At 39.0% G+C, this 24,654-nt stretch overlaps 2 protein-coding genes across 2 annotated transcripts; both read right to left on the bottom strand.

Moving 5' to 3' along the window:
* Positions 1–14,841: 14,841 nt before the first annotated feature.
* On the bottom strand, positions 14,842–15,825 carry LOC122290995. The gene is made up of 2 exons (XM_043098651.1): positions 15,406–15,825; positions 14,842–15,339 (listed from the first exon to the last, which is right to left on the bottom strand). Exons 1-2 carry the CDS (start codon positions 15,823–15,825, stop codon positions 14,842–14,844), a joined length of 918 nt encoding a protein of 305 aa, XP_042954585.1.
* A 3,774-nt stretch (positions 15,826–19,599) lies between these two features.
* LOC122290994 lies at positions 19,600–20,319 on the bottom strand. The gene has a single exon (XM_043098649.1). The coding sequence runs from the start codon at positions 20,317–20,319 to the stop codon at positions 19,600–19,602; it is 720 nt and encodes a 239-aa protein (XP_042954583.1).
* Positions 20,320–24,654: the final 4,335 nt, after the last annotated feature.

Genomic DNA, 24,654 nt, shown 5'->3' with positions numbered 1-24,654 from the left:
AATTAAATAAATACCACATCATGGACATATCTTGCTAAACTTTTCGATCCTCCACTGTGAACAATCACCTGCTTCTTACGACATTCCTTGTTTTTATTACATTTTGACTACAATATCACAAAGATTATGAGAATTATGAAAATAACTAGTTGGTTGACTTTATAAATCTATAACAAAAATGTGCGCAATGTTACCATATATTCTGGATCGAACCAAAGATTAGCCAACTCTGTCAGTTGCTCTAAGTCCACCATATCGGGACTTGCCCTTGCCACAACTTGTGTTGCAGAGGTGTCTTTTTCATTAAGTAACTTTTTCTTCAACTCATGCTTGTAGTCTTTCCATTTCTTCCCCAAGTCCTTTAGTATCCATTTTTTGAATACATCCAATTTGTCATCGGGGACTTTAAACTTGCCCTATAGTCAAAATAAATTTACACAAGTGTGTGAGTAGCTTTCTAAAAAAAAACTTCAAAATATACCTATTAATTATTAATAATGTTTTAATATGATTTTATAAAAAATCATACTTTTATAAGACCCCACGCTTCCTCCTTCATGGTATTAGGCACCGACCTCCAATCTTTGTAAATTATTGGAACCAACTTATTACTTCTCGCTGACCACCAAACCTTACCACCTTTGAGTCTTGCTTTTTTATAGATTGACCAAGAAGATTAAGCTCCATTTCAATGCGCTCCCCTTCTAGAAGATGCCAAATATCAGGAATCGAGTGCAATTGTCTCTTTACTCGATTGCCATTACTATCTGCAAAAATGGATTTAGTTACATTGTTAGTATTTTGTAAATCTTCATTCATAGTTAAACAAATAATAAGTAAGAAAAACATAAACATACCTACGACGACGACGAAGCGATCTCCAATGTCGAAACACAAGTCGACATTTTCTGCTTCTAAACTAGGTGCTACTGGTACAGATGTGCATGGCTCGGTCTCTCTTCTCATCTCCATATCTGTGGATAGTTGTCCTCCCATTTGGCTAGATGGAGAAGGTTGGGTCTCTTGTTGTGAAGATAATGATGGCTATGAAGGACAATCTATAGATGGTGATGACTCCACCATCCTATTAATGGAAAGGGGTGGCCCATCGACAGAGGGTAATGAATGGGCCGCTCTATCAGATTGTGTCTCACTATGGACAACTTGTAGTCTAGTAGATTGTCTTCTCAAGTGTGGTATGGTAGTCTTTGCCTTCTTTTTTGGACCCATTGTACCTATACAAAAAATAAATAAATGATTATATGCAAATCAATAGATTTTATAATATTTTGAGCATGATATGAGATAGATTTATGTGATAAGAGATACCATATTTTTTAAAACAAAATTAAAGAGAGGGTAGTCACATGTCCATTAGTGACCCCCGCCCAAATTTATTAATAAACCCTCACTTGTGGCGGAGGAATACCGTAGTAACAATCAAAGTACCTGGATTTTACAAAAATATATAACAAAATTAAAAAACCCAAGTACCAACAAAACGATATAGCAAAAACAGTACCACTAAACATCCCTATATAAAAGAAAATTGATGTAAACAAGCCTATAGAAATATAAACGAAACCTCAACACTATTAGCGAGTTTCGATTGTCATTCCACCTATGTCATTTCGTGTCCACACAATATTGTCAATACCAAGTTCAATAGCTTCATCGTTGGAAGTGTTAATACAATATTCATTGACTAAATATTCATCCTCATCGTCGTCAATCACTTCCTCTTCACCAGTGTCATACACGTCTCTTGGTTTTGTCTTAACGACGACAACCCAATTTGGGCATCTTTCATCTGCCACATAAAATACTTGAGATACTTGGGAAGATAAAACAAATGGATCATCAGTTATCCGACTACCAGTGTGTACTAGATGAGAAAAATTTACAATAGTAAAGCCAAACTCGTCCTCCTTGAAACCTCTACCTCGAGCAACGTCTGCCCAATCACGTTTGAATAACACATATCGGGACCCATCATAATGCATAACCTCAATTATGCGTGTTAATTGGCCACACCAAGCAGGGCCATCTCAACCTGTAATAGACAATAAAAAATACAACTATTCTATTTATTTTATAGTGGTAAGGTTATCATTATTCTATTTATTATTAGATTGCATTGATTATATATGTTTTTGCATTTGCATTAGAGGTCCCTTGTAATTAACTAGATTTTCAATCTCTATGTTTTTGCATTTGCATTAGAGGTCTCTTGCATTTACCAAATAGTTTACATTTTTAATCTCTATGTTTCTGAAATATATGAAAAGTTGATCTAATTCTATGTACTTACAAGATTTACATTTTTCAGATGCCGTGTAGATCATTTTTTAGATGTCGTGCCCAAGGTATACTCTGTTTTTTGGTATTTTGAGTAGGATATATAAACGGGCAGATCATTTTAATCTTACCCATTATTTGAATCTGGGCCATTATGCTTTCAACTACTAGATTAGAAGCTCTCCAGCTTGAGGATTGTATGATATTGAATATGACCCAAAGAAACATTTTGCAAGCTCAACAATTGCATAACCTTTTTTGGTTATCGATTAGAAGTTTCAGCTATTGATTTATGGTTACTCTCTATTAATTTAGTATAATTTTTTTTGATCTTTTCCAGGCTCAACGGTTGCATAACATTTTCCAAAAAATTATTGGATAAATGTGAAGAAGAAGTACCCATGAAAGAAATGGTCTTAAAGCTAATGACAAACACAATGTGAAGACGAAGAATTATTCATGAAGAACTTTTATGTCCTTTGATTTGTAATTTTTTTTATTATAAGAATAATGACCCATTATATCATATTTATTATTAATTGATATATTATATTATTTTATTGTGAGATATCATATTATTGGTGCGTTAGTAAATACCGTTAATTAATGCAATGCGCTAGTAATATATTTATTGCGGTGTTTATATTAATGTTGCTAATTTAAAAAAATATGCTAGCAACAAATTAGTAGTAGTGTTTACAATTAGCTGCAATGCAGAAAAAAACAAACTCATGGTGACGTTTAGATAAACGCCATTAATAAATTCAAGGTGTTGCTAATGTACTATTAGTGACATTCAAATAAAAGCCGCTAATTTGTATGATGTGCTGGCAACATAATGTGGCGGCGTTTATATTAACGCCGCTATTTTAAAAAAATACCGTCGTCTAAATAAACGTCGTTAATAACTTCGCCAAAATACTATTAGTGGCATTTAAATAAATGCCGCCAAATTGTATGATGAGTCGGCATTGTACTAGTGGCGGCGTTTATCTAATCGCCATTAAATTAGGTCATTAGCGACGTTTAGATAAATGCCATTAAATTATTTAAGGTGCTGTCGCTAATGTACTATTAGTGGCATTCAAATAAAGGCCACCGATTTATATGATGCGTCGGCACATTATTAGTAGCGGTAGTTATCGTAACGCCGCTATTTTAAAAAATGGCGACGGTTAGAAAAATGCCGTTAAAAAATTCAATGTGCTGCCACCAATGTACCATTAGTGGCATTTAAATAAATGCCGCCAATTTATATTATGCGTCGGCAATGTAGTAGCAGTGGCATTTATGGTAACGCCACTATTATATGCAAGGTAAGGCAACGATAAAGTAGTGGCGTTTCGAGAAACGCTGTTAATGTAGATAAGGTGGCGGCGTTTTACGAAATGCCACTAAATTGTATACAAACGCCGCTAATGAGATTTACGAGTACCGGCGTTTGCGCAACCGCCGGAACATGGGAAATAGCGACCCTCCAGTAACGGTGGACGGTTACGCCGGTAGAAAAATGCCGCAAATTAATTAGCGGCGTTTTTTGGGATAGTTACCAGCGCATATCCAACGCCGGCAATTCTATCTTTTTTTGTAGTGATTAGGGCCTCTATGAAGGATCATAGTAAATATACATAATTTTTGGGTGGAGGGATTAGGGCTTCTCTGAATAAAAGAGGAAGAAAAAATGGTTGTAAGCTACTAATTTAAACAAGTGCCAAGTGTCAGAAGTTTTGCCCTTGTTGCTTGCTTCATGTACATTTTTTATGTGTCAAAGGAGTATTGGAATCCATAGGTACCCGATGAGTGCATGAAAGTGTACTCTAAATATTGTTTTTATGAGTTTAATTATTAGATTATATGTGTTATTTAGGTATTTTGATTATATTTTTCCAATTTAAACTTTAATTTTATAATGCCCAAGTTTTGATTCAATGTCTAATGATTTTATTGTGGGAATGAATTTAAAAATGATTAAATTGAAGTCTGGATAATAAGGTAGAAGAGAACAATCAATGGAGAATTTCATACATCCAAAGTCAATGAAATTTGAGTCATAAACAAGGAATAAAAGAGCAATTAATGAAAAATATTCGGAATCCTCAGCTTCTTTGAGTATCTATTAGTATTATATTCATATCTTCCTCTTCTTATATCTAATTGAGGTGATTCAAAATGAGTTGAAAATATAACTTAATGGGCTACATTTATTCCAAAAGTAGCTATTTTCTAATTCTTCCATTTACTAAGCAAAAAAGGGCCTGCAATCTACATATGAAAATCTGGAGTACTACCTACCCGAGTTTGCAAGCGATTTTCTTTCAATATTGGAGATAGCTCATGAAAAAGTGAGGAAAATAGAGAGCCAAGGGGTAGAAAAGAAGGTCCCTTCTTGTTTTGGGAGAGAGGCTAGGGTTTGGAGAATATCAACTTCTAGAAAAAGAATTCTTCTTCTTTCGAATGGAGAGCTAATTCCTTGGTGAGGTTAGGGATGAACTTACTTGAATGATGATGATTTCAATTCTATTGGATTCATGTAATAAAATTTCTTATTGATACAATTCTTATTTATCATCTCTTATTAGTCTTCCTTGTATTTGGATAATTTTACAACCAATGCTTTTCATAGATTCAGTCACACTTTCTCTATGGGATTGTTGAGATGTTTGTGATCTAGTTGTTGATCTTATTAGTGTGATTCTATGCTACAGTATTGCTATTAATTATATTGTCATTTTTAAATCTAAGTCTAATAGGATAGCAATCCGTGCTTTCAAAAGAAGAGTGGTTTTCAAGAATTACATTTGAACAATTTGGTTATAAATATATATTTTTCTATTGGAAAAATATAGTTGCAAGCATAATTGTGTACTAATTTGTGCACCAATGTGATGTGATTGGTCAAAAAGTAGATTTTATTAAAAACAGTGTTAATTTAAATTTTAAGTATGAATAAATCAGTATTGGTACACAGATTAGTGCGCAACTGTGCTTGTATGTAGCAAAACTCTTTTCTATTAGAGAGTCGTGTGCTATGATCTCTAATTGAGTATCCAATGAATTTGATATGGATAGAATTATCAAGTTCAAGTAAGGAATTCCCAATGCTTCACTGCTATTAATTCTGGTGAAACCTTTTTATTATTACATTTTGGCTCTTCAGCTTATTTCTTTTTAGAAATGATTCATCTTACATTACTACTTTGATTTTTGTTCGCTTAAATTTTTAGTTTTTTCTTAGTGTTTCACCATCTCCCTGTGGAATCGACACCCTAATCTATATTGTAACAATCGCGTTATTCTTTGGGCGTAGCACCAAATTAGGTTAGCTCCCCTGCATGTATATAATTAAATTATTATGGTCTTGTTTCCATTAGATTATAGATTATAAATTGTCCACAATCATGCACATAGCAACTGGGCCTTTATCTTTTTGTTTCATTTTTCCTTGTCTCATATTTTTAAAAATCAAATATCAAAAGGAGACACTTGCACGCTCTATTGTTATAGTTTTATCAGGAAATTACATAAACAAAGGCAATCATCCGTATTCATCATACAAACAAAACATTTAGAACTAGGAGAATTACACGAAGAAACTATAACAAATTGCATCAAGACTTCATTGAGAAGAAAACCTGCGAAATAATAAGGGTAGGGGAAGAGAATAATATTAGGCTATGACAAGGGAGAGGGAAAAACATTGGAAAATTTTCTTTTCATATGTTTTCACAATCTTAAGCGGTTTCTAATGTTTAAACTCTCTTTGTACCATTAATTTTTGGTTTTTTTGTGCTTTGTCCCTTTCAATTTGTTGAAACCATTCAGGGTCAAAGTTAGTGAATTCACATATTGTGCTTTTGTTACGCTTTCCACAAGATCAAGTAAATGTTTGAAGTTAATTGGAAGCGAGGGATTTCCTTGTAAGCCAACAAATACATGGAAGTATTGGTACTCTTTATCTAAACAATGATATTCTTTATCACAAGATCAACTCTTGGAACTCGGCAGAACAAGCCATCAAATATATGGTTTGCCTTCTTTCACTTTCCTTGTATTATTTATCTATAATGTCCAAGATCTAGTCTTCAACAAATCCTACATTGTGGGACAGATTAAAGTAGAGAAACAAATAAAGTTGATTTTTTTTTTTTTTTTGGTTAACGAGTATACTGGCTAGTTTGGATTCCTATAGTCTTCAACAAATCCTACATTGTGGGACAAATTAAAGCTGAAAAACTCCAAGAAATGCACCAATAGGTCAAAACAAAGGAAGGAGGAAATTTTTACCCCTGAGAGAGAGGAAGTGTAGCAAATCTATTCCTTGGGTTTTCATGGCCTCAATGTGCAACAACTCACAGACAATATGCTCCATGAAATTGGCTCAACCTTTAAGAAAGATGGTCTTCAATTCTGGCGAAGAGAAGGTATCCTTCTATTTGACTTGCTGAGTTATGGAATACAATGGAAGCTCAACCTTCAGCGATGGCGAAGAGAAGGTACTTTGCATTCAGCCTAGTACGATGGAAATGACAAGCTCACTTGTCGACGGTGAAGAGAAGCTCCAAAAGCATTCAATCCCTTAGATAACGAAGACACCCACCAATGAAGACAATGAAGATGATGACCTCCGCTCTACATTTCTCTTCTATTTCTATTTTGGTCGTCCTTTTTTTTCTGGCCAACGTGGCATAATATATTAGCCAACTCCCCCTTAGTTGCATCTCCTGACTGTCTCTAGAAGAAATAATTTAAAAACAATTAGAGCATGCCTAGAATCAATATCACTTCTACCAATTGAAAACTAGTTGATTGTCATGGAGCTCCCAATTAAGTGTCCCCATGCATTGAGCAAGTGATTTTTGAGGATGCATGCATGTCTAGGCCGATTGATTTGCTACAAACAGGGATCTGTTTGGTTCTATCCCTCCATGAATCATTAATTATTAGTTGATTGCTAGCTGCATTCTAGAAGGATTAATTATACATCATCCCTAATTTCTTGCATATCACATTGTAATATTGTGGAATATTATGAGTAATTTTGGACTATATTTTTTTCTCTAACATGAAGTCATGAACAAGTCAACAACAAAGCTTACTGTGAGATAGCATATTTTTGTTTTTGCCTTTTTTTTAAAGGTATATATATGAAGGCAAAAGACTTCATATTCCTTATGCCTTTTGCTTTGTTTTTCTCTCTGGGAGTCTTTTCAGAGTAAATTGAGATGGAGTTTGTGGGATGTTGTGGGGTTACAAGCAGTATTTATTTAACTAATTTTCATGTATTTTGCTTTATATATATTAATATGCAAGGGGATTCCATGCCACGCCTCTAGTTTCGAGAAGCTCAACTTGTTTTGGAATTGTAATTAGAAGCTTGACGTGCAAGGGGAGGAGTGAAGGAGATCTAGTACCAAGTATTCCAGAAGCTCTTTCTAATTAAATTGATGATGATCAATCATGACAATGGCTTGTAATTTTGTGTTTTGTGATGTAATGTATAAAATATCAAATAATGTAATATGTAGTGGTGAGTTGCATTGTGTTGCATGCATTTTATATGATAAATATTGAATTTTTTTTTCTTGTTGCATTTAGTTAAAAAGATAATTAGTTGTTTTATATATAAAAAATATGTTTTTCAAAATTGTTTCTTAAAAAAAATTGTAATAGAATATAGGCTTCTAGATTAAAAAAATGCTTTGAAGCATTATCCTTTAAAAAAATAATAATAATATAGCCTCAACACTTGGATTTCCAAGTTGTAAAAACCCGGATACATCCGGGTTCCAGCCCAGGCATAAATCGGGAATACCCGGGCCAAAACTCAGCTTGGGTTTGTCATCTAGGTTCAGGGCTGACTATACCTGGATATCTGGTCCTAAACCTAGATGAACAGTCATATCCCTTGGATAAAAATCACATTATTAACTTATACAACTACTATGTAAAATAATATATATTATATATATAAATATTTAAATATATTTATGCATTTGGTTCAGTCCGGTCCAAAAAAAATAAATAAGGACCGAACCGAATTTTTCTACATGTTGGGATTGCGACTGACCAATAAGACTAGCAGTCTAATCCAGTTCGGATCGATAATCTTATAGCCCTAGTTATGTAAGCATCGGGCACTCATTTTAAAAATTAATTTTTTTTTTCGTGTAGATCTCTTATTTACTCAATTTGTTTAAAAGAAGTGCATGACGTTTGCATACTACTATAAATATCATTTCTCTATTTATTGTTATTTTCTTCCTACTAATATACTGATCTTAATTAAAATTAAACTTAAAATCATAATAAAAAAGTCACAAGTAAAATTAAATAAAAATAAAAGCTGATTTGAGCACAAGCGGTTAGTTATAGCGGCTAGCTAGTGCATTTACGTTATGAGTAAGTACAAGTCTCAAATGTATAAGTTTTGTACAAGCCTTTCTTGAAAATGTGGGTCACATTTAAAAAAACAAAAAACAAAAAGAGTAACTTTTCCACATTTTTTCATGATGGGGTCCACTTTTCTTATAAACGGTTTGTGCGAGACTTGCATTTGAGACTTGTATATATCATTTCTCTTTATGTTGTTGATAGAAAAAGATGTTTAAACTGTGATAAGCCACCACATGTAATTTGAGATTATAAAATTTAGATGAAAACTATAATTGTTTTTATATTGATTTTTATTAAAACTTAAGTAAGGAAATTCTAGACCATTAACTAAAAATTTTAGAATTTCATCATATTTAAGGGACTAGTGGAAACAACTCCCAATTCTAGATTGGGTCGATGCTTACCCACTCTAACCATCTCGCCGGTCAATGAATGATATGAGTCAAGTGGAAACAACATGACACTATCCTCCTATCATGATGAGTGATATTTTTCTTTTATAATTATTTTAACTATACTATTTTTTGTTTTGAAAAATACCACGTCCACATACAACAATAATGAGATAGACAATGAAATAAGTACAAAAATACAGGAATTAAGCACACATGCATGAAACACAATATTTAATGTGGTTCGGCAATTTACTTACATTCATGAAGCTGTATGAAATTTTATTCTAGAAGAGATTACAATCACAGAGTGAGTTACAAGAGCACCACTCTACTCACACAATCTCCACTCTCTCTCTCTCTAGGGTTTTTTTTTCTCTCACAATATGTTCTAAACCATTTGCTTCTCTCTGTTCCTCAATCTGATACTCATTGACTCAGAACATCTGAAATAAAGTTCATATATATAGCAAACGGCGCAAGAAATCCTAATATGGAAAAAAAGATTCTTCGCTCGAGCAGGTGCAAGGACAACAACCAATCCAACATAGGCTCAAACGGACTATCGAGCGAACTCACTACCTAAGCTTCACTTGACTGCCAGGTCAAGCAACAGTCAAGCAAATAATTTGTCTACTTCTAGCTCACAAAACCACTTGGAGACTAATTCTTCACATGCCAACCACTATCTCTAGCATTAGCCCTACCCTATCACCTATGCAACCCACAACTCCCATCTTTAATCCAGATGACACATTGAAGTCGAGCCTAATTTGCTCGACTTTAGTCTTTCAAGTACATCACCCTCAGTTAGCACATCTACAGGGTGACTCACAATTCCCATTGCATTGGGAATATCCAGTCTCAAACCAACCCTAGAAAACATCAAAGGATTTGCTATTGACGTCCCTTTCTCCAATTTGGGTGACTAATCCCACCCCTGCTGCTAACATTTTCTATCTTCAGTCGACGTGCCCATCATCTGTGTAGTTTTCACTTCCTCCTTGGAAGTCCAGTCAACTACCTCTCAGCTAACTCCCACTTGCCCAATCTCCCATCTTGCAAGATTCCACCTTTGTACCATGGCTCACTACCTCTTGTTAAAAGAATATTGTTCAAGGTAGGTGACCACCATGGAGATCTAGTCATCTGGCAACTCTGCGAGCAGCAACCATAGTTGTAGACGTCTCTAGAACACCAAACGCTTTGTCCCCGTCTCTCACACCTCTGCTCTGCACCGTGGTCTTAGGAGATTTCTCTAGGCTTACATGAGGAACTTCAAAGCTAACTTCCTTTTTCTTCCTCATCTTGTTCATGCAACCAAGCTTGCTGTACTGCAACTATTAATTTACTTACACATCATTGGACCCTGATGTCAAATACAAGGTGTTAGTCTTCTAACCACACGCCATGACCAACACACCCTTTGTGACCTTCCATGCTCTTCCAAAAAATGCTAATGTATGATCGATGTTGTCAAGCTATCCCACAGAGGTTTAAATTTTCTTTAGATCTAGAACATGTCTGACTTGTTGCAAAGTCCGCATGCTCCTATTCAAAAGTGTGATGTGCACATCACCCACTGCCACTATATCCAGTGCCTCTCCCTTGGCCGTATGCATCTTCCCAAAATCACCAGCAACATATATAGTTATGTATGATTTCTCAATATGAGGTGCTATAGAATGAAGCCCTAAATCTATCACCCAATCATCAACTAGACTGTGTACAGCAAGAAATAAAGCATTTCTTTAACCACCGCATTCACAGTGCCATCTTTTGTCCCTTTTGGATTTCGGCAGTCTCTTTTAATGTGGCCTAGCTTGACACAATTATAGCTAGTGATCTGCTACCTAGATCTCAACTTGCTCTTGCCCTTATTTCTAGACCTGACAAGTCCCTAACTTTTGTCCCTATCAACCCAACATATTTCACTCAGCATTATCCATGCTCTCTAGCTTTTGTCCCTGCAAAAGAGGTTGGAGCTTCTTCCTGTAGACATAATCCTCAATCTGCATTCTTCAATACTCAAAATCCATGCTGTCAAACTTCTTGATTCCAACCTTCACTATGTCTCTTTCCATCATTCTCCCTTCAAACCTGAACTTTGGCTCTTGATACTAATTTTTATGAAAAACACCGCACCTAACACAATGATAATGAGATAGACAGTCAAATAAGCGTGCATAGGAATCAAGCACACACGCATGACACACAGTATTTAACATGGTTCGACAACATGCCTACATCCACAAAGCTACAAGGGATTTTATTCCAAAGGAGATTCCAATCATAAATTAAGTTACAAGAGCACCACTTTACTCACAAAATCTCAACTTTCTCTCTCTCTCTAAAGCTTTTTCTCACTCACAATATGCTTTACACCATTTGCCTCTTTCTGTTCCTCAATCTAATACTCATTGACTTGGAACATATGAAATAACATCCATATATGTAACAAATGGCATTGGAAATTCTAATATGGAAAAATAGGGTTCTTCGCTTGAGTGGGTGTCAAGCACATCGTGAACGAACAACCAATCCAATATTGGCTCAAGCAAACTGTTGATGGAGACTCGAGCAAACTTTCTGTCCAAGCTTTGCTCAAGTCAGCTGTCAAGAGTGCCTTAAGTGAACTCACTTCCTAAGTTTCGCTTGAGTGCCAAGTCAAGCAATAGTCGAGCGAACAATCTGTCTGTGCCTTTCCTAGCTCACAAAACCTATCATGCTTTATAACCCAACTTTTTTATAGTCTCTTAATGTTTTATTATTTTCTACTTATTTATCAAATATTTAATATTAAATTTTGAAATGGTGATTAAACTATGGATGAAGAATATTTTCCTTTTGCCCGAATGTTAGAATTGACAGCTACTGAGCTTGTCAATTCATTCTTGAAAACCCATGTGGTTGCAAAGCTCGAATGCTCATTCTTGGTAGTAACCCGTTGGCAGAGGTTGTGGCACTAGTGTCAACACTCAACATTTGTTGGAGAAGATGAGGTGTTGATGTTGATATCTGAGTGTGAGTGTGAAAAAACTCAGCTTTGATGTGAGGTGTGAGATGTACTCAACCACACTAGATGGAGAGGAGGAAAAGGTCAAAGGAAGCTATTTCCTCCTTTGTTCACCAAGAGTGAGTGGAGGCACTCGACTTTACATATGGGTAAGAGATAGTCTCGACCATGCTATCATTTTGGAAAATTCTCCAAAAACCTGACTGGTTGGTGTAATCCAAACCATAAGAGTCTGAAACTTGCAAACCTGAGCCAAGCGGTGAGATATCTAGTAAGCATTCAATTTCTGTAACTCTCAAGAGAGGCTTGAGGTGTCAAGGTAGGGCTCGAGGGTGAAGCGGTCCTTTTGTTATTTGCTTTTTGTTGCACACTTTTTTGCTGGGCTACATGGCACTAGGGTGCAAGTTATACATCTATTGTGGTTCGCATGTGGTTCTACATCTGTTTCATGTTTTGTAGGGGCAGGAAAGAGTTTGCTCACCATTGGCTCATCACCCACCATAAGGTTTTTTGCCCGCCATTTCCTTTCGAGTGACCCCCACCGTGAGTTGCCTGAGGTTTTCACCGTGGGCGAGGAAACTCCTAGGGTGTACAAGGTTGGTGAGGGTGGCGAAGATCTTCCATGGTGTATAACGTTTCTGGTTGCCCACTAGAGGTGTTGTGTGCTTGTTGTCTACCACAAGGTTGGCCACTAGGTGAGGGTGTTGCTGATTGCCATTCTTAGCTTTTTTGGCATTATTCATCCTCTGTGGAAGTCCGCCAGTGATACAAATGATTGTCGTCAATCTTTGTGGCTTCTCATAAGGGCATGTGGGTTGCCCTTACTGCCGTGTAGCTGACAGTAGGTGGTTTACCCGCTAGTTTCCAACTCATGTGGCTTGCCACACAGCTTAGACATAATTCATGCTCACTGTTGCTTTTCGCCTGGGGTGTGCTGGTTGGTGACAGAAACTTCCAACTAGCTAGATGTCATCTACGGCAACCCCATTTCTCTGGAGGGAAGCTAGATGTTCCCATATGTGAGGAGATTGGTAGATTTCTGGTGAGGGGATCTGGCGAGGAGCTATCAAGAAAATCCTAGGTGGCTTTTTCAGATGTCCGGCTGCGGTGGTTGGAGTTCTCTTTTGTTGTGTGGAGAAGGTGACAACAATTGCCAACGTGAGCTTCATGGTTGTAACAGGATGTGCCCACTATGCATGGCATGCACAATGCATGCATGGGTCTTCCTCTCATGTGCATCGTGTGCCATGTATTCCAATTTTTATTGGTATAAGAGTATTGTAAAAAAAAAAGTAATAAAAAATGATGTTAGATGAAAAGTAGAAATCTTATTTGCTCATTCGGAGATGACTTCATTAAGTCGGAAAATCTTCATTCTCCTACTTTCGATGTAAAGAATAAGTCGATCCCACAAACGGTGCCAACTATTAATGCATAAATTTGCACAACAAGCCAGAATGGATGAGAGAGTCATCCTCGACCCATGATGATGATTCAGACGTTGATATAGTACTCTTTGTGTTCATCTATGGAATAAATAATAAATAAGTAAATAAAAGATAAATAGAGAGATTGGGATTTACGTGGTTTAGTGTAATGGTTACATCCACAGGTTGTTTGGGGGCAAATTCAACTATGATGGGTGATTTTACATATTTCTCATGATCTCACATATCTCTCAATATAATGGAGAAATTTAGGATTTTCGGAAGTTGAAGTTGATGCCTCCCTTGAGAGAATATCTTTTGGAGTCATTGTATGTGGTGGAGTCTGTATGTAGAGAAATCATAAAGAGTCTCCCTTAATTTATAGAGATCTCCTATTTTTTTTAGGGGTTTTTTTCCTTCCTTAGAATAATTGAGTCCTATTTGCCTTATGAATCCATATCCTTTTAGGAGTCTGAGTCAATTTGTCTTATTTCTTATTGGTCTTATATGTTAGCTTGATCTCTTCCTTTATTATTAGTGATATGTTTTCAATGGGCTGGATCAATCAACTTTATCCCTAACATTGTAGTTTGAATTTCCTTTTGTCGACACATTTCGACTAATTTTAAGCAAATAAATTCTACTTTTGTATTTATTTGGAGGCAATTACTTTTTGGGTAGAATTATGTATAATAAAAAAGTTTCTCATAATTGATCTCACATTTTATTTTAGTAGGTGAAAATAGGGGTAGCAATTTGTAGGTGAAAGGGTAGAGGGAATCTAGTATTTGTCTTCCCATTTTTGTGTTCTATGGCACCATTTTGTTTTGAAAATATATTTTTAAATTTTTTTAATAAATCATGTAGCACCACATTGTTGTGTCGCGTTAAGGGGCAAAGTGAGTGGTATAAATTATGGGGCATTGTAGCATTCTCATATTACAAACCTAATAATAACACAAATGATCATACGTCTAGAATAACAATTCTAATAATTAAAATATAAGCATATTGAGAAATACTAATAATACAACTAAACAATAAATAAAATTTTAATTTGAAATAAAATTTAAATGAGTTATTGCAAGTGGGTTTCAGGTTACGCATGTTGATCTGTTATTGACCCAAACATATTTATTTCAAAACCAAATCTACTAATTTTATATCGTGTTCATGTTAGGTTCATGAGTCATGTTACTGTTACATATTACCACCCCTAAGTGCAAAGAGAAAAATTTTCAAAATTTTAGGAAATTGTATGAAATCTTTGTTGCTTGAACTTTTTTTTTTTTTTTGAAAGGAAGATATTCATTCATTAGAGCAAATGCTGAATACAAGGAGGGTAATCCTCAATAAGAATACATTCTTTTGAGCAAGACAGGCCAAACTTAGCCAAGTGATGAGCTAATACATTGACTTCCCTAGGGATAAACTGGATTGACCAACGGCTAGTCCTGGAGAGCATGAGCTGGACATCTCGGATGACAACTCCACTGGAGCTCCAACTGTCTTCACTATGTTGGACTGCTTGAACCACTACAAGGGAATCTCCTTCAAGGATGAAGTCAGCCAGTCCCAGTTCAACACAAAAGGAGGTAGCTCTCCGGGCAGCTACTACCTCACCCAAGAGTAGATCAGGGTCCAGATCCATGGAGGAGCAAAGGGTCGCCACAAACAAGCCCTCTGAGTCCCTAACAGCCACTCCAATGCCCAGCTTTGAGTTAACTCTATCAATGGCTGCATCCAAATTGACCTTGAACACATTTGGTGGGGGTGCAATCCACTTGCTGCTGAGGCGACTGGAGGTCTTTGGCTGTTTAGATTCAGCCTCCAACTATGACCTTATAGAGTACATCTGGTGATCAACCTGTTTAGAGACCTGGGAAGGGGAATGGAACTGCTGTTCAAATAGCCAAGCATTTCTTCTATGCCAGATTGCTTTTGCTGTAGTAGCCACTTCACTGATCTCCAATGGAAGAAACTGGGCTAGGATAGGCCCTAGTATTTCCTTGACTGGACCTGCATGAATACTCAGTTTTTGAATTCTTTTAGACCTCATCGACCACACATCTTGAGCTGCACTACAGGACCATATAGCATGGGAGATTGACTCAGGCTCTAGGGAACATATTGGGCAGAGGGGGGACTCAATCATTTTCCTTGTAAACAAGTTGAGGTTTGTGGCAAGGGACTCGGTTGCTGCTCTCCAGAGAAAAGATTTTGTAGCTTGAGATGCCTTGATTCCCCACAACCTGTTCCAAAAGCTTGAAGATGAGGTTTGGTCTGAGGATTGTCCCATTCTATTCTCTCTAATTGAGCCTTGTAGGTGATAGGCACTCCTCACAGTAAATTTACCATTGGCTGAGCATCTCTAGGTCAACAAGTCACTGCTTCTGCAAGGACTAATGGGGATTTTGCTAATGAGAGCTGCCTCAGGCTTCAAGAAGATTACATTAACAAGAGGAAGATCCCACTGCATAGAGTTGGGGCTAATGAGTTCAGAGACCATAACTTCTGCTCCCAGGATGTTGACTGGTGACTACACCTGAAAGGACGAGGGATATGGAATCCATTTGTCCTTCCAAACTTTAATCTTGCTACCATTTCCAACTTTCCAAAAAAGACCTTCTTCAAGAACTGGTCTAGCAGAAATGAAGCTTTTCCATAAATAGGAGTCACTGGGTCTACACTTTGTTGATAGGAAGTCTGAGTTAGGAAAATATTTAGCTTTGAGGACCTGAGCAGCAAAGGATAAGGGACTTTGGATCACCCTCCACCCCTGTTTAGCTAGCAATGCTAAGTTGAAGAATTCAAAATCCCTGAATCCCAGACCTCCACTTTGTTTGGATTTCCCCAGTGTTTGCCAGTTCAACCAATGAGTTTTGGATCTATTACCCTTTCTGCCCCACTAGAAGGATTGTAAAAGCTGGTTAACCTTCATAAGGATGGTTTTTGGGAATTTGAAAATACCCATACTGTAAGTAGGGATGGACTGTAGGACTGCTTTTAATAAGGTTTCTTTCCCAGCCTGAGACAGTACATTGATTTTCCAATTGGCCATTTTTGCTTTGATTCTGTCCAGTACTGAGTTGAAAGCTTTGACTTTACTTCTTCCCACATAAGATGGCAGGCCCAGGTATTTCTCAAAGGTGCCTGAAGCTTTAATCCCTGCAAGCTGCAAGATGGCACATTGGGTTTCAACCTTGGTGTTACTGCTGAAGAGGATAGATGATTTGTCAAGGTTAAGTCTCTGTCCCGATGCTTGTTCATAGTTGCTTAGAACTTGTTGCACTTTACTCCATTCTATTGGATTGGATTTGCAGAAGACTAAGCTGTCATCTGCAAAAAAGAGGTGGTTTACATGGATAGCCCCTCGAGCAGCTGGGATCCCTGATATTAGACCCTGCATTTCAACTTGGTTGAGGCTATGACTAAGGAATTCAGAGCAAATAATGAACAAGTAGGGGGATAGGGGATCCCCAAGTCTGATTCCTCTAGAAGGGGAGACGAAAGCTTGGGGAACACCATTGACTAGAAGGGAATAACTAACAGTGGTAACACACTGCATTACCAAATCCACCCATATGCTATCAAACCCCATTTTAAGCATCACTTTATGCAGAAACTCCCACTCAACTCGATCATAGGCTTTGCTCATATCAAGCTTTAAAGCCATGTAGCCATTATGCTTTCCTTTCAATCTGTTTTGCATAGAATGCAATAGCTCATAGGCAACAATCACATTGTCTGAAATCAGCCTGCCAGGGACAAATGCACTCTGAGTGGGGGAGATGAGCTTAGGCAGTATGAGTTTGAGTCGATTGGCTATCACTTTAGATATGATTTTATAGAAGACATTGCAGAGACTAATTGGTCTGAAATCAGTTACCAACTGAGGACACTTCTTCTTCGGAATCAGAGAAATGAAAGTCTGGTTAATCTCATTAAAACCCTTTCTGGTGTTAAGTGCTTCAAGAACTGCTGCTGTAACTTCCTTTCCAATGCTGGTCCAATGTTGGTGATAAAAAACTGCTGGGAAGCCATCTGGGCCAGGTGATCCGAAGGGATTCATGCCTTTAATAGCTACTTCCACTTCCTGAGCAGAATAAGGCCTAGACAGGGAGCAATTCATCTCATTTGTGACTGAGGGTGGCAGAGAGAAGAGAGCAGCCTCTATACCTCTCGGGTTAGATGATGAGAATAGATTATGGTAGAAGTCCTGGAAGGTCTTGGCTATCTCCTCTATGCTAAAGGCTAGAGTTCCATCCTCACTTCTAACTTGCTTGACAGTATTCACTTTTTTCCTTTGAGAGGCACTCTTGTGAAAGAAATTGGTATTCCTGTCTCCCTCCTGAAGCCACCTCTGCTTGGCTCTTTATCTCCATTTCAGGTCTTCTTCTTCCAGGTAACCATCCACTTCTTTCTGTAGTGAGCTAATTTGACTATTTAGCTGACCAGTATTAGCTGATTGTAGGGCTTTTATCTTTTCAATCTGTTGTTTGAGTAGCTTTCTTTGGTTTCTGTAAGCTTCTTTGCTTCATACCCTCAGTTTGTCCCTACAAGTTTTTAGGCCTTCTCGAGTGGACTCTACCTTAGACCTTCGAGAATAACACAGCTTCCATGCAGCTTTTATGATTTCAGTACAACCCTCTCTTGTCCCCCAAGTAGCCTCGTATCTAAAAAGCTTCTGTTTAGGGCCTAACAAGTGAGCTGGGTTCAAGCTTTGGATAAACAAAGGATTATGGTCCGAGCAAAGTCCTGGTAGGACATAAACCCGGTTTACTTCAAAGAGGTTTAGCCAAGCATCATTAACCAAGGCCCTGTCCAGTCGACACTTAGTGAAATCAGATCCTGCCCTTTTATTGCACCAGGTGAACTTTGATCCTATGAAACCAATATCTATAAGTCCAGTATCCACCAAAGCCAATCTAAATTCCTCCATCTGCTTAAAAGGACGTATTGTAGCTCCAAATTGTTAATCCTGAAGCAGGATTTCATTAAATTCACCCATACAAAGCCATGGATAATGAATCTTGGACTGAATAAGTCTAAGCAGGTCCCAGCTACCATTTCTTTTAGAGGTCACTGGCTGTCCATAGAAACCTGTTAGAGTGCACTTTTTGTTACAATTATCCAAGGTGATGGTAATTGAGATATGGTGAGTAGAGTAAGTATCCAGCATAGCATCAATTCCATCCTTCCACATAAAGGCCAAACCTCCACTTCTTCCATTACTGTCCACTGAGAAACAATGATCAAAATGCAGCTTATCCCGAGTATACTCAATCCTTCTCCTTCCACACTTGGTTTCACATAAGAATACTACTTCCGGGCTCTTTTCCTTCACCATTAGATGAAGTTCACGAACTGTTCGAGGGTTCCGAAGCCCTCGGCAGTTCCAGGCTAAGTGTTTCATGGGGACTGGCAGGGTTGGGCACCAGCCACTGCCAACTTAGCTTGCTTGGTTCTTCTTCTAGTCATGATAGGCTCTATATGTTCTTCACCAGGCCTTTTCTTTTGTTTTGAGACATAAAGATCACTCATAAAAGAGTCTGTTGGGCCAGAGATATGAGGGCCCAGACCTCTTGCCCTCATCTTCCAAGTTGGCCCTTTAGAAGTACCAGTAATGGGTTGTTTCAATGGGGAGTTGTGGGAAGGGGAACTAACCTGGATCGTGTCTCGGTGAGGACTAGAGTTTCTGCTATCAGTAGGGGCCATAGAAGGACTAAGGTTGGACAGGATCCCTTTAGAGATCAGAGGATCCGTTGATAGTACATGAGTCAGAAAGGGGGTCTCGAGGCTATCAGAACTTACCTGAAGAGCCTGTCCATTGTGATCCTTAGAGCTGCTCATGTTTCCTTTTCCGAGTAATGGTCCCCTCAGCTGGTAGTTGTCAGAACTTCCAAGGTCAGCTTGCTCGTAATCTACATTGTTGGTCCCAGAGGTATTCTGTCCCATCCCACCTTCTTCGACCCTACTGTCCCCAGGTTTGTTTTGGCGCCAACTACTTGAATTTTCGAAAACACCCTCCTTCTTACTGAATGTTGGGAAGCTTCTCAGCTGTGTGTTAGCTCTAAGAGCCGTACTGAGATACTGTTTCTTCACGAGGCTTGCTTCTCAAAGGTGATGCTGGGCAGGAGGATCCCAAGTGTTTGATGGCACCACAATGGAAACAGAACATGGGGAGTCTTTCGTATTTGAAGGGTATCCAAAAACGTTTCTCTCCCATAGTGATAAACCTACCACGGGTGAGAGGTTTCAGTATATTAACCAGTACTTTAACCCTGAGGAAACTGCCCCAGGCCATTCCATTGGCATCTACATCCACCGATAGCACAGTGCCTGCAGCAGCACCTAGCTTTTCTCCCATGGTTTTGTTCATGCCAGCAAAATGCAAGTCATGCAGTTGCAACCAGAAAGGTTCTTCATTGAAAGCTATGTCCTTAGGAGCCAAGCAGCCTTCACAGTTAAAGAGACAGACCAAGGATCTGTCGAAAGACCAGGGCCTAGCCACCATTACTCTTTCTTTGTCCTTAGAGTTTTGAAACTCAATTAAAAACCTGTTGGAACCAAGATTCTTAAAGGAAGTCTGACCCTCCACTTTCCAAGCCTTGATCATAGTAGCCTGAAAAGCTCCCCTATTGACTTCTTTTTCTACGACAACGTGGGCAGCCAAGCATTTCTTGCTTTTTTCAAAGGAAACTTGAACTTCCTTTGATGGTATGGATATTTCTTGTTTCTCCTCCTCCGTGAGGCATAGGCCCTCGTAAAGACTAGACAATTCGTCCGCCATACACGATACTAAGAGAACTAACAGTCAGAAAGAAAGAAACTGTACTAACCTCTTCAACCTAAGTTCAAGAGGGAGACCTCTACGTTCTACGGAACAGTAGAGAGAAAAACCCCACCTTTCACAAGAGGGGAGACCCGATCTGAGCTGACTCACGCTTTGTTGCTTGAACTTGGTTTGCTAGTTCTTTGAATATTTAATTAGGGAAAGCAACAACACAAACCAACAGCTATGATCCATAGGACCAAAACTTTTGTTGCAAACAAGTGTTAGACATTGGTGTCATGTGGTTATGTGTTGGTGGAAGATTGGACTTGGAAAATCGAATGGTATGTGTGAATGGTGGCTAGAGACATAGAATTATGGCAACATGCGAGACTCATGTGCAAATGCTGTTAAAAAGTGATATATATATATAGATTAGGGGAACTCATGATCTCCATTTTGGAGATATGGGTCTTGTGCCATAGGCCACATGACAACGGCAAAAGCAATAATTTTATATTATTATTTTCAGGCAAAATCAAAGAAAAAAAATGAAGAAAAAAGCTCACGGATAAAGAAAATGGGAGAAAGAGGAGAGACAACCACTCACGTGCAAGGAAAATTAATTTTAACGTTTTAGGAGGAAAGGTTGAGGGAGATAAAGGGGCCTTGACTCTTTGTATGTTGCTTTTTGTTTTGTTTGAAGCTAATTGTATTTTATTAGTATTAAAGTGAAGTAATTAACTTGTTTAGGGGAGGAAAAACTGAAGCCATTCCAAAACCAATAAGCATTAGGACTTGTCAAGTTGAAGCTTAGCATTTGGATACGTGATTCTAATTTTCAAATGAATGAATAAATAAGTATAGTTATTAGTAAAAAAAAATAAAAACTTTCTCTCTGGTCTGCTTTTCCATTAGGCCATTTCCATTAGGCAAATTAGGCAATTGCCTAAGGCTCCTAGTGGAAGAAGGCCCAAAAAAATAATTTAAATATAATTTTTTAAAAAGAAAAATGTGACGCCCCCAAATCCCCACGCACGGACACGGGGAAATCGAGACGTCCGGATGATGACATCACGGGTCACCACCCTAACGACGTGTGCCAAGTGTGTGCAAAGGCAACAAAGTGCACGAGAAAAACGCAGCGAAAAGCAAGTCAATAACTAAGTACCAGAATTTTTCTTGTTTAATACAAAGCTATTCAAAAACATACATAAATAAATATTACAAAACACGAATATAATATAATATCAAAAACAAAGCATAACATCAAAACCCGGTGGAGCCGTATCCTCGGGCTCAGCCTCCTCCTCCTCATCCTCGAACTCTGCACCAAAAGCTACGGAACCAAAAATGGTGCCGCAGGTAAGTAAAATCCAAATACCACCAGATAAAAACACATAGAACTCAAACAACATAGATGCGAGAAAAGCCAATGCACATGTCCCGCAAAACCACATTTTTACCACGCACGCCAAAAACCCATTTGGCCCAATAAAAACATATCCTTAAAACCACGCCTCGCCATTATCCCAGATAATGGCCCAAACCACCATTTTCCCAGAAAATGGATCAAAAGCCTCGAAAAACCAACATCGCCATTTTCCCAAAAAATGGCCCACATCCGAACACCATAAAAACAAACCAGTTATGCATGCACCATGATCTCCCCTAGGGATCATCCGCACACCCTGGCTCTGTGCCACACCGCAGGTAACGACTACGCATGTGACACCTAAACGAGCGATGCCCAGACTCGCGCCCCTCGCGTACCTGGCCAGGCCATCCTCTAGCCCTCGCCAGCGAAGGGCCACAGAGTCGGTGAGTAGAGCGATGCCCATACTCGCCCCGCGCGTACCTGGCCGGGCCATTCTCTAGCCCCGCTCCCGTCGTCGCCCAGCGACAACTCAGGGGACGTCACTCAGTATTATCCACTCCAGAGTGACCAGAGGAGCTCCACCGAGATAATAACTCATCCCGGCTTGGGCTCGTGAGACACACGCACCCGAAAATCCAATCACGCCAGCAAAACAGGATTTTTCAAATAAAATAAAATAGACGTGCATGCACCATGCAAATGCAATTCTCAATGCACAAAACAAACAACCAACCATAAAACAATAAATCAAGCAACTCCGTCCTCCATTCATCCGACCCCCGAACTCCTCGCGGAGAAAAAGCAACGTTACAGTGAAAAATCACTAAGGCCGTGGGTTGTGAAATACCCACTTTTGAATGGGGACAAACCAGGGCTTGGGATTGATAGAGAATGGTCTAGGGATGATTGTGAAGCTATTGGAAGTGGTGGTTGGCCGTGGGTGGCAGTGAAAACGCCTGAAAGAGGCCGGATTTTCCAAAAAGGTAAGCTAGCTCGTGGGAGCTGTTCCGGTGGACGTTGGAGGCCAGAAATAGGTGGGTTCGGACGGCAAGAGACCGGTGATGAAGTGGTGAAGAAATGGTGGCCGGAGGTGGAGCGACGGTGGCAGATCGGAGCAAAAACCGTGCAGGCTTTGAAGGGCCTTTCCGGCCAAACGGCCGGCCAGATGGGGGTGGGTTTTGGTGGGGAGGTGCGCCGGAGGGAGGGGAGTCGAACGGTGGCCGGACGGCGGCGGTTCGAGGGGTTGAAGGCTCCGGCGTGAGAGAGAGAGAGAGAGAGAGAGAGAGAGAGAGAGAGAGAGAGAGAGAGAGAGAGAGAGAGAGAGAGAGAGAGAGAGAGAGAGAGAGAGAGAGAGAGAGAGAGAGAGAGAGAGAGAGAGAGAGAGAGACTGGGGGGGTTGACGCGGGGAGGAGAGGAAAAAAAAGAAAAAGAAAGAAAAAAGAGAAAAAGAAAGGAAAAAGAAAGAAGAAAAAAGAGAAAAAGGAAAAAAAGAAAAAGGAAAAAGAAAAGAGGTGTAGGGAAAGAAGATGAGGTCTAATTCTCATTCCGGGAAAACAACACTAAACCGCCGCAAAGATATTAAAAACTGTAAACAACTAAAAGAAATAAAACACAACATCAATTAAATTAAAAACTAATTTTAAAACGCAATAATTTAAAATAAATAAGCTAATATATTAATTAAAATAAAAACAACCATTTCAGCGAAAATACAAGCGAAAGCAGGTCATCACATCCTCCCCCCCTTAAAACAAATTTCGTCCTCGAAATTTGTAAGATCAACCACCAACTTAAAGCAAGCCACAATAAAGCACATAAACCAACTGTGACCAAGATTAAGATACATACCTTCATCATTCAAACAAGTATGGGTACTGCTCCTTCATGTCCGCTACTCGCTCCCAAGAGAAATCTTGAGCTAACGGATCTCCCCAAGCCACTTTAACCAAAGGTATCGTCTTAGACCTCAACTGTTGCTCCTTCCAATCCATGATCTGTGACGAAACAACCTCATAAGTGAGATCCGGTTGCAACTGAATACCCGCTGGGTCGACAAAGCGTGGCTCTTGCTGTCCAAAGCTCTTCTTCAGGGATGATACGTGGAAGACATCATGAACATCCCCAAAATAATCTGGCAAAGCAACTCTATAGGCGACGGACCCTACCTTCTCCAGAATCTGAAAAGGGCCGACATACCTCGGATCTAGCTTCCTATTCTTACCAAAACGCTTAACACCTCTCATGGGAGAGACTTTGAGATAAACCCAATCACCAACTTCAAAAGACAACTCTCTCCTCCTGGTAGCAGCATAGCTTTTCTGGCGACTCTGAGCTGCCGCCATTTTATCTCTGATGATCCGGACTTGGCTTTGCATTTCTTGAATTATTTCGAGTCCAATTATCCTACTCTCCCCGACTTCATCCCAGCACAAGGGCGACCTGCACTTTCTCCCATAAAGAGCTTCGTAGGGAGCCATCTGAATGGTCGCATGGAAGCTGTTATTATATGCAAACTTGATGAGCGGCAAATGGTTTTTCCAACTCCCTTGAAAATCCATGACACGTGCTCGCAACATGTCTTCAAGGGTCTGAATTGTGCGCTCTGACTGGCCATCTGTCTGCGGGTGATATGCAGTACTGAACTTCAACTTAGTACCCAAAGCTGCCTGCAAACTCTTCCAGAACTGCGATGTGAACCTCGGGTCTCGATCCGACACTATACTCTTTGGTATGCCGTGCAGCCGCACTATCTCCTTGACATACAAGCGGGTCAACTTACCCAAAGAGTCGGTGTTATTAACAAGCAGAAAATGAGCACTCTTCGTTAACCGGTCAACAATTACCCAAACAGAATTTTTCCCACTAGGCGTTCTCGGCAAACCCACTGCAAAGTCCATCGTGATGTCATCCCATTTCCACTCAGGAATAGGGAGGGGTTGGAGCATACCTGCATGTCTTTGATGCTCGGCCTTCAC

Source organism: Carya illinoinensis, chromosome 13 (assembly GCF_018687715.1).
Source record: "Carya illinoinensis cultivar Pawnee chromosome 13, C.illinoinensisPawnee_v1, whole genome shotgun sequence".
Taxonomy (NCBI): Eukaryota; Viridiplantae; Streptophyta; class Magnoliopsida; order Fagales; family Juglandaceae; genus Carya; species Carya illinoinensis.
The sequence above is the reverse complement of the archived record's forward strand: the minus strand, read 5'-3'. Positions and strand labels throughout refer to the sequence as shown.